Consider the following 11,474-nt stretch of genomic DNA (forward strand, 5'->3'; position numbering starts at 1 on the left):
AAAAAAAAAAAAATTAAAAAACAAAAAACTACATAACCAACAAAACCACCCTGGTTTTTAATTGCTCAGTCTACTAAGCTCTTTCACCTCCTCTGCAAAGGAACTGCCCAAAACACTCTTCCTCCTTCAGTTCAAATACAACCTCTAGAGTTTCCTTCAATTTCCTGAGCCAACTATGGAACTTCAAAGCCTTCTTCAGTTAGGTTCCTTAAACAACAAAAAAATCAAGTAACTAGGCAATGCAAAGAATGTGATCTTCAAACAACATCTTCCAAGTTACTGCAAGTCTTGGAAAAGTTAAGGAGGAACTAAAGAACCTGTAACACAGGCTTAAAAATTCTTAGGCAAAATCCCAGGAAGAGAGAAGGAGCAGGAGTTATGTTTTGCTACACTGGATCTTGAATTCTAAAACCTAGATTTAATGCTCATTGAAGTGGGGCCATTCTAGACCTTTTAGCATTCCTGTTGCCTATTATTTTCTCCCTCCCTCCCCTCTTCACCTTTCTACCATCACAGCACAAAGAATGCCTAATTCTCTGCATATAGTAAGTACTCTTTAAATGCTTGAGTCAATGATAATGTCACAATGGATCTAGTATGACATCATCAGGATTAGAATACTATAGGTAACAACCAGTTAGTAGCAAGAGAAACCAGAATATCTGGGAGCAGAAGGACCTCTACTAGCTTCCCAGCTGATATCTTTATTAGCATTTGTCTATATTCTTTTAAAAAGGATAAATAAAAGAAAATCACCTAACTGTTCAAAATGTTTCTCAGAGCGTTAAGTGAGGCAGACAGTGAATCTGAATCAGAAAAAGAATCCTCTACCATCACATCAAGTGGGTTCAAAAATGTCCTTGATGCTCCCGTGGTCCCTACAATGGAGATCCCATTCTCATCGCAGGATGTCATCTCTAGAATTGATCAAGCACAGCTCTGTCGAGCCAAAAAGGTAAGTAGTAAGTAGGTAGTGAATCAAAAGTTAACAATTTGCAACTTTTTTTTTTTATTTCCCTCACTTTATTTTCATGATACTTGACTATGTTTGAAGTAACTGACTTCAAATAATATTTTCACCTGACTCTCTGAAAACCTAGACTAAGAATCAAATCATTTATGCTACAATTTGATATCAGTCTCTTTCACTTCCATTTCAAGCCTTTTAAGAAATAAATCACATGTGCTACTGAGTAACTGGGATAGAAAGAAAGATTAAAATCCATAGCTAATACCAATATCTAATACTGTCCAATAATTTTCATTCGTTCCCTTCTGGGCTTTCATCAAATAACTCTTTAAAAAGAAATAACATGGAATGTTTTGAATTCTAGTCCTTTTTATTTTTCCTGAACTCTTCATTGGGGAAGAGTTTATTGGCCATTAGGAATCCAAGGATCAAAAAATAAAAGGTTCAACTAATACAATGGTCAAATACACCCTAAACAATTGAGGCTATACAGCATTCTCTTCTCTCAGACAGTCATAAGACAGCAAGACTCAGTAAGGTTAGAAAAAAGTAATAAGGTAAGTTTTTTCCTATGCTTAAGGCATGTAAATATAGATACTTTCTCACTCTTCATACAGACTTACCCCTTCTTTACTCCCCACAACTAGCAGCAATGACAACGTTTTTCACAGCTTTGGTGGTGTGCCGTAGAGTTGGTTCCGACAGATAGAGACTCTGTATAGGTTTCTGAGGATGTAAATCTTTACAGGAGCAGAAAGCCTCATCTTTCTCTTGCTTTAACAGCTTTACTGAGGTATAACTGACATTCAATAAGATGCACATTTTTAAAGTTAAGTTTTGGTATACTTATACACTAACGAACATATCCATCACCCCTCAAATTTTCTTTTGGTTGTTCTTGTTTTTAAGTGCTGTCTAGTTGGTTCTGACTAATAGTGACCCTGCACAGGGTTTCCGAGGAGTGGCTGGTGAACTTGAACCGCCAACCTTGTGGTTAAAACTGACCTTACAGTCCAACACATTAACCCACAGCATCACACCAGAACTCCCAAAATTTGTTTATGCCCTTCTTAATCCCACATAGGAGTTGTGGTGTAGTGCTGTACGATAATGCACTGGACCACGAGATGGGTTTGAACCACAAGGTCAGCAGTTCAAACTTACCAGCCACTCCTTGGAAACCCTAGACAGGGTCGCTATGAGTCAGAACCGACTCGATGGCACTTAACAACAACAATAAATCCACATGCATTTTCTTGCTTTTCCAACTCTCAGTCAACCACCAATCTGCTTTCTACCACTACAGGTTAATTTGGTTTTCTAGAATTTTATGTAAATGGATTTATTCAGTATCTAAGGAAACTAGTGGCTCCGTGGTTAAAGAGTTTAGCTGCTAACTGAAAAGTTGGTGGTTTGAACCCACCAGCTTTTCCTAGTGAGAAAGATGTGTCAGTCTGCTTCTGTAGAGATTACAGTTTTGGAAATCCTCTGGGACAGTTCTACTCTGTCCTACAGAGTTGCTATAAATTGGAATTGACTAGATAGCAGTGGCGGGGGTGGAGGGGTTACGTATAATTTCTACTATCTTCCTCTGCTTCTTTCACTGAGCATTATTATTTGAGATTCATCTACATTCTTATATGTATGAATAGTTCACACCTTTTTATTGTTGATTTTTTCCTATAGCATAGGTGCCTGGATTATTTTGGGGGGTTTTGGTGGTGGTGTTGCTTTTATAAAGAAAATGGCTAAGAATGGCTAAATACAAGTGATTATATGGACATTTGCTTTCATTTCTCTTGGGTAGGAATGGCTGGGTCACATGGTAAGTAAATGTTTAATCTTTTAAGCTACCAAACTCTTTTTGAAAGTGGTTATACTACTTTACAGTCTCACATGCAGATAAGAGACTTATAATTGCTTCATATCTTCGTCAACACTTGATGTGCTCAATCTTAATTTTAGTCATTCTAAAAGGTATGTGTAGTAGTATCTCACTGGTTTTACTTGCACTTCCACATGAATAATAATTTTGAGCATCTTTCCTTGGGTTTACTTACAATTGGTATGTCTTCTATGGTGGCTCAAAGTGTTTGCTTGGATTATTTAATTAAGTCATCTGTTTTAATCAATTTTGTGTATATTTATGTATTTTGGATATAACTCCATTATCAAATAGGAAATTTACAATAGTTTTCTTCCATTCTATTATTTCTTTTTTCCTTTGATTTATTAATAGTGTCTTTGAAAGAGCAGAAATTCTAAGTACAATTTGTCAGTATTTTCTTGTGTGGATTGTGGTTTTGTGGCCTAAATCAAGGGTAAACATTTTCTTATATTTTTTTTCTAAAAGTTTTATACCTTTAGGCTTTATGTTTAGGTTTATGATCTATTTTCATTTAATCTTTGCATGTTGTTTCTGTTGTTTTGTGCAGTTGATTCAGTTCTGACTCATAGTGACCCTGCATAGGGTTTCTGAGAGCAGTTGGTGGGTTTGAACTGCTGATGTTGTGGTTAGCAATCCAGTGCTTATCCTACAATGTCACACACTAAGGATAATCTTTGCATATGATATGAGATATGGATTGAGGTTCTTCTTTTTTTTGTAATTATTCCAGTTCCACTTGTTTAAAAAAAAAAACCATTATCCTTTCTCCACCGAATAAAATTTAGACTTTGTGGAAAATCAGCTAACCAAATGTGTGTAAGTCTATGAACTTTATTTGTCTATCTTTATACCAATATCTAACCATTTATCTGTTAGTTTGTCTTATGGAAAATATGCCACCAGTATTTCGAACACCATTGTACACAGGTTTCAGTGGAGCATCCAGAATTGCTCTTGAATAAGTAGCTAAAGTGACTGAAAAAAAATGATGAAATAAAATACCCGAACAGAAGATTTCAAAGGATGACTAGAGAAAGAAAAGTAAAGTATTATAATGAAATGTGCAAAGACTTGGAGTTGGAAAACCATTTCTTAAGCTGAAAGAACCTAGTTGGGTAGTAGAATGGGGTGACAGGAAATCCAAGCCTTGAGTTGCAATATTGAAGGATTCTGTGGGTGTGGTGCTGTAGGATAAGCACTGGACTGCTAATTGCAAGGTCAGCAGTTCAAACCCACCAGCCACTCTTTGGAAACCCTGTACAGGGTTGCTGTGAGTTAGAACCAACTCAGTAGCACTTAGCAAACAACAACAAACAGGCAAAAAGATTGTATGACTCAAGAAGCATCAAAAGAAGATAGAAGGAATACAGAGTCACAATGCCAAAAAGAATTGGTCAACATTCATTTTAGGGGGTAGCATCTGATTAAGAACCAATGGTACTGAAGGAAGAAGTCCAAACTTCACTGACGGGTATTGTCAAACAACAAGGCTCCAGGAATTGATGGAGATGAAAATGTAGATGTTTCAACAAAAGTATGCAATGCTGGAAGTGTACATTCATCTGTGTTAAGACATTTTGAAGACAGCTAGATGGCCATCTGACTGGAAGAAATCCACATCTGTGCCCACTCCAGAGAAAGGTGATCCAACAGAATTCAGAAACTATTTAACAATAATATCCTATGCAATTAAAATTATGCTGAAGATAAATTCAGAAATGATTGCCACAGTACAGCTACAGAGAACTGCCAGAAATTCAAGTTGGATTCAGAAGGGAATGTGGAATGACGACTGTCATTGCTGATGTCAGATGAATCTTGGATCCACAATCCATGCCCATGGAAGCAGCAGTCCAAAAATTTACATTGGGCAAATGTGCTGCAAAAGACCTCTTTAAAGTGTTCAAAAGCAAAGATGTCACTTTGAGGACTAAGATGCACCTAACCTAAGTCATTATGCTGAGCAAATAATACAAGAAGCTAGGTTCTGTGAAGAAAAACGTGGAGTCAGGATTGGAGGAAGACTCATTAACAACCATCTTTTTTTGATGCAATATTTGCCCATAGAATCCATCAATATTGCAAGTCAAGGCTTGGATTTTTTCTTCAGTTCTTTCAGCTTGAGAAATGCTGACCATGTTCTTCTCTTTTAGTTTCCTAACTCCAGGTCTTTGCACATTTCATTATAATACTTGACTTTATCTTCTCAAGCTATTCTTTGAATTTTCTGTTCAGCTCTTTCACACTTCCTCATTTCTTCCATTCACTCTAGCTTCTCTAAGCTCAAGAGCAAGTTCCATAGTCTCTTCTGACATCATTTCTGTTTTTTCTTTTTTGATGTCATCCCACCATCTTCTGGGCTTTGATTAGTATCTAATGCATCAAATCTGTTCTTTACATGGTCTCTAAATTCAGGTGGCATGTATTCAAATTCATATTTTGACTCTCATAGGTGTGTTTTAATTTTTTCAGCTTCAGCCTGACCTTACAAAGAGCAATTGATGATATGTTTCTGCCCTTGGCCTTATTTTGACTGATGATATTGAGCTTTTCCATCTTTTCCACATGACTAGGTCTGTATGTATAGTCATCTTTGTGTGACACTGTCGGATAGGCACTGAACTGCTAATGGCAAGCTTGATGGTTCAAACCTACTAATCCCTCGTTGGAAACCCTATACTAGATTACTATGAATCAGAACTGATTCAAAAACACTTAACAACAACAACCATGTTGTTTTAAAAAGGTACTTGCAATGAATATGGCATTGGTCTTACAAAATTCTATCCTATGACTTTTTGAATCATTTTTATCATCAAGGTCGTATTTTCCAACTACTGATCCTTCCACTTTTTTTTTTTTTTTTCCAATTTTCACATTGTTATCAATAGTAATTATCAATGTTTCTTGATTGCATGTTTGATCAATTTCAAACTGAAAAAGGTGGTAGAATTCTTCAATTTCAAAATCACTGGCTTTAGTAGTTGGTATGTAAATTTGAAAAATAGTGGCATTAACTGGTCTTCCTTGTAGGCATGTGTATATTATCCTATTACAGACAGCACTGCACTTCAAGATAGATATTGAAATGTTCTTTTTGATGATGATTGTGATGCCATTCCGCTTCAATTTGTCATTCAGGGCATAGGAAACATTCTGATTGTCAGATTCAAAATGGTCAGCACCAGTTCATTTTAGCTCACTAATGTCTAGGATCAATCTTTCTGTGTTCAATTTCATATTTGACAACTTTCAATTTTCCTAAATTCATACTTTGTACATTTCACCTTATGATTGTTAATGGATATTTACAGCTAATTCTGCTCATTCTGAGTGTGCTCCATTAACAAATGAAGATCCCCAAAGCTTTGTTCCATTCACTTCATTATGGTTAACTCTACTTTGAGGAGGCAGCTCTTCCCCAGTCGTATTTTGAGTGACTTTCAACCTGAGGGGTTCATCTTCTGGCACTATATTTGATACTGTTTTTCTACTACTCATAAAATTTCCATTGGATAACCAGTTAGAAATGGTCTTCCTCTCATTCTTCCTAGTCTGTCTTAGTCTGGAAGCTCCACTGAAACCTGTCCGCCATGTGTGATCCTGCTGGTATTTAAAATACCAGTGGCATACTTTACAGAATCACAGCAACATGCAGGCCACCACAGTAAGACAAACTGACAGGTGAGTGGATATGATTATGCAATTACTGGATTGTTGTTGTTGTTGTTAAGTGTTGTCAAGTCAGTTTCAACTCATAGTGACCCTGTATAGGGTTTCCGAGAAGTGGCTGGTGGGTTTAAATCCCTGACTTTTCGGTTAGCAGCCTAGTGCTTATCCTACCACATCACACTAGGACTCCAGTGACTAGATAGGATTTTGCAAACGTGAGGTGCTTGTGACCCACCCAAAGGACTGGATGTTGTTGTTGCAAGGTATTGTAGAGTTATTTCTGACTCAGCAATGGTACACAACAGATGGAAATACTGCCTGGTCCTACAACATCTTCACAATTGTTATGTTTTAGCCCATTGTTGCAGCCTCTGCTTCAAACAATCTCTTGGGACCTTCCTTTTTTTTATTGACCCTCTACTTTACCAAACATGGTGCCCTTTTCTAGGAACTGGTCCCTCTTGATAACATGGCCAAAATACATGAGATGAAGTTTTGCCAGGCTTGCGTCTAAGGAGCATTGGCTGTACTTCTTCCAAAACAAATTTGTTTGTTCTATTGGCAGTCCATTATATTTTCAATATTTTTCATCAACACTAGAATTCATATGCATCAATTCTTTTCCAGACTTTCTTAGTCATTGTCCAGTTTTCACATGCATATGAGGCAATTGAAAATACCATGACTTGGGTCAGGTGCACATTAGTCCTCAAAGTAACATCTTTGTTCTTTACCACTTTGATATGATCTTTTCCAGCAGATTTTCCCAATGCAAAACCTTGTTTGTTTTCTTGGCTGGTGCTTCTGTGAGTATTGTTGTGGATCCAAGTAAAATGAAATCCTTGCTAATTTCATTTTTTTTTTTTTTTTTTAATTATTGGGCCAATTGTGAGAATTTTTGTTTTCTTTACATTGAGTTGTAATCTATTTTGAAGGCTATATTCATTCCTCTTCATCAGGCAGTGCTCCAAGTCCTCTTCATTTTCAGCAAGCAAGGTTGTATCATCTGTATATCACAGATTGTTAATGAGCTTCCAATTCTGATGTCATATGCTTCTTCATATAGTCCAGTTTCTTGGACTATTTGCTAAGCATACAGGTTGAATAAACATGGTGAAAGGATACAATACTGATGCATACCTTTCCTGATTTTAAACCACGCAGTATTTTCTTGGTCTGTTTAAACAACTACCTCTTGTTATGTGTGTAGGTTCTGCATGAGCACAATTTAAGTGTTCTGGAATTCCCATTCTTCGCAATATCATTCATCGTTTGTTATGATTTACACATTTGAATGCCTTTGCATAGTTAATAAAACACAAGTAAAAATCTTTCTGGTGTTCTCTGCTTTCATTCAAGATCTACCTGACATCTCCTGACGCCAGTAATGACCTTTTTCAACATCCTCTTCTGAACCCAGATGAATTTCTGGCACTTCCCTGTTAATGTGCTGCTGCAATTGTTTCTAAATTATCTTCATCAAAATTTTATTTGTGCATGATATTAATAATACTAAAGATAATTCTATAATTGCCACATTTTGTTGGATCACCTTTGTTTGGAATGGGCACAAATATGGATCTGATCTAGTCGGTTGGTAAGGTAGCTGTCTTCTGGTGAGATCCATGTGTGTGAGAAAAGGTATTTGCAGTAAAGAAGTCATTGTTCTTGCAAAATTCTATCATGTGCTCTCCATGTGATTTCTGCCATCAAGACTATATTTTCTAACTACCCATCCCTCTTGTTTCCAGCTTTCATATTCCAATCACCAGTAATTATCATGAATCCTGATTGTATATTTGATCAATTTCATACTGAAGAAGTTGATAGAATTCTTTGATTTTTTTTCATCTTTTGCTTTGGTGGTTGGTATTAAATTTGAATAAGAGTTATATTAACTGGTCTTGGTCTTCCTAGTAGACATATAAATATCTTATCACAAACAAGGAGTCCTGGAGTTGCACTGTGAGTTAATGCGCTGGACTGCAAAGTAAGTTTAAACCACAAGGTCAGCGGTTCAAGCTCACTAGCTGCTCCTTGGAACTCTATAAGGGTCGCTATGGGTCAGAACTGACTTGATGGCACTTAACAACAACAACAATCACAGACAGCATTGCATTTTAAGATAGATCTTGAAATGTGCTTTTTGGCTGTGAATGTGACACCATTCTTCGTGAATTGATCATTCCTGGCACAGTAAACCATATGATTGTTCAATTCAAAATGGCCTATACCTGCCCATTTCAACTCACTAATGCCTACAGTGGATTTCTGGTGTGGCTCTGTAGGATCAGCACTGGACTGCAAACTACAAGGTCAACAGTTTAAACTCACCAACTAACTGCTCCTCAGAAACCCTATACCGGGTTGCTATGAGTTGGTACCGACTTGATGGATCCACAGAGCAAGAAAGATGAGCACCTATGGGTAGGAAGCTTGCTGGAGAGTGGGTGCCTCTGGGCACTTGGTATAGCTATGTTTGCTGATCCACTGAACTATAGCTGAGTGTCTGTGGGCTGAGGCTTACTGATGGAGTGGGGTCTCCAGGCACTTAATTGGCAGAGCTAAGAGAGCTTTGTAACATTGACCAGAGCAGGACAGGGTCCAACAGACTGAAGGGCTGAGAGGCTGGGCCAGAGAGAAGTGTGCCTCTGGGCACAACTTAGAGGTAACTGTCCTGATGGAATTGTAAACTTTTAACTTCCTTAATAAATCTCCTAACTGTGAGTGTGCTCTGATGGCTATTGCAATGAGTTATCAAATTTGGCAGAGAGTAGGGAGTATCCTGGTTGGGGACAGTTGATGTTAGAATTGACAAAAAGGTGGTGTCAATCCTCATTGGAATCTGTCTTGGGCATGTGATACTGAAGATCTTGATTTCCCTTCTCCCTCTGAAGTAAAGGCGATCAGATGATGACACAAGTAACATTTCTGGAGCTCTTCATTTTCTTTCTGTCTGAAGGAGTTCCTTAAGCATGTTTGTATTTCAGATTTACTGGGGATAATTTCTTTCAGCTTTGTATGTCTGAATATGTCTTTACTTTCCCTTCATTACTGAAAGATATTTTTCCTAGGTTTAGAATTCTAGGTTAAAAGGGGTTTTTGTTAACTTGCTGTTTTTGCTTTTCTTTTAGTTTCCATAGGAAAATCCATCATTAACCATATCTTTGTTTCTCTGTATATTTCTCTTCAGGGTATTTTGAGATTTTCTATCTTTGGTTTTAAGCAATTGGGTTATGGTGTGTCTTGATGTCGTTTTCATTTTGTGTGTGTGTGCTTGGGTTCACTGAGCTTCTTGGATATGTAGTTTTTTAGTTTTCATTAAACCTGGAAATTTTTTTACCATTATTTCTTCAAGCAGTTTTTCGGTCTCTACCTTCCCTCATTACGTACTACAGAATACCTACTACATGTATAGGAGTCCCTAGGTGGTGAAAACAGTTAATATACTTGGCTGTTACCTGAAAAGTTGATAGTTCAAGTCTACCCAGAAGCACCTTAAAAGAAATATCTGGCTATGTTCTTCCAAAAGATCACAGTCAGAAAATGCTACAAAGCACATCCATGGGATCATCAAGAGTCATAATCAATTCAATGGCAACTAGTTTGGTTTCGTAATTGCATGTTGATTATGCCTATTGAAAAGTATAGCTACAGAACTTCTAAATAGAAAAGAAATCAAGATAATTTCAAGAAAAAACAGACTGTTTAAAATGGGGTGAGAAATTAATAAATTCCAGGGAAACCACAAAGAAAATAAGCATTCTCATCAATATAAAAGCAAAGGAAAATCATGCATATTTGGTAAGCATTAAAATAGTGGCAACAAAAATTACAAGAAAATCCACAAATAACGTGAACTCAGCACAGAAAATTATGTGGAACAAAAAAACAAGTACCACCACAAAAAAACACATATAGCAATCAATTCATACCTATTAATAGTTAGAATGAATGTAAATGGATTAAATATACTAGTAGAGAGACAGAGCGTAGACTACAAAATGGTAAAGAATAGCAATGAATCTGTGAAACATCCCATAACATAGATGAACCTGGAGGATATTATGCTGAGTGAAATTAGTCAATCATTGTATCAGAACACTATTGTAAAAAGTCAACAAAAGATTTTCATACTAAAATGATCAATATTTGATGGTTACTAGTGGTGGGAAGGAAAGGGGAGTAATTCACTGTCTAGAGGGGTGAAGAGGAAGGCAATATACAGTAAGAGGGAGTTTGGCAGAAGAATGAAGACATGGGTAAACATTGGGAGGAGTGCGAGAGTTAGACAACAGAGGTAAATACTAGTAGAGACACAATCCTCAAATAGTGATTTACAGGTAGATACGTGGATAGACACACAGACTCACCAGGTGTAGGAAGGAACATGGGAGCATATTCACAAATATAGAAAGGTTTAACAAGGGATATTTGTACATGAGTGTTTACCTTTGCTGCAAATATTTCTATGAATATGGTGGAATATTGTTGTTGTTGCTGTTAGTGCCATCAAATCAGTTCCAATTCATAATAACTCTATAACAACAGAATGAAACACTGCCTAGTTCTGTGCCATCTTCATAATTATTGTTATGTTTGAACTCACTGTGGCTGCCACTGTGTCAATCCATCTCATTGGGGGGTCTTCTTCTTTTTCACTGACCTTGGATTTTACTAAACATGATATTCTTCTCTGGGCACTGGTTCCTTCTGATAACATGTCCAAAGTATGAGAGACGGAGTCTTGCCATCTGCCTTCTAAGGATCATTCTGGCTATATTTCTTCCAAAACAGATTTGTTTGTTCTTCTGACAATCTGTAGTACTTTTAATATTCTTCTATACACCACAATTCAAATGCATCTATTCTTCTAAGGTCTTTCTTACTCGTTGTCCAACTTCTGTATGCATATGAGGCTATTGAAAATACCATGACTTGGTT

The 11,474-nt window shown here is 36.9% G+C and overlaps 1 protein-coding gene across 1 annotated transcript in view; it reads left to right on the forward strand.

Annotated features, from left to right (window-relative positions):
* The first annotated feature begins 769 nt into the window (after positions 1-769).
* The window catches only part of FAM186A (family with sequence similarity 186, member A), a 73,623-nt gene continuing 62,918 nt past the window's right edge, over positions 770-11,474 (forward strand). Inside the window, exon 1 of the mRNA XM_006870138.1 lies at positions 770-955. Within this exon, the coding sequence (XP_006870200.1) occupies positions 770-955 (186 nt within the window). The remainder of the gene's footprint in view (positions 956-11,474) is intronic.

The sequence above is a fragment of the Chrysochloris asiatica genome, unplaced genomic scaffold (genome assembly GCF_000296735.1).
Source record: "Chrysochloris asiatica unplaced genomic scaffold, ChrAsi1.0 scaffold00138, whole genome shotgun sequence".
In the NCBI taxonomy this organism is placed as follows: Eukaryota; Metazoa; Chordata; class Mammalia; order Afrosoricida; family Chrysochloridae; genus Chrysochloris; species Chrysochloris asiatica.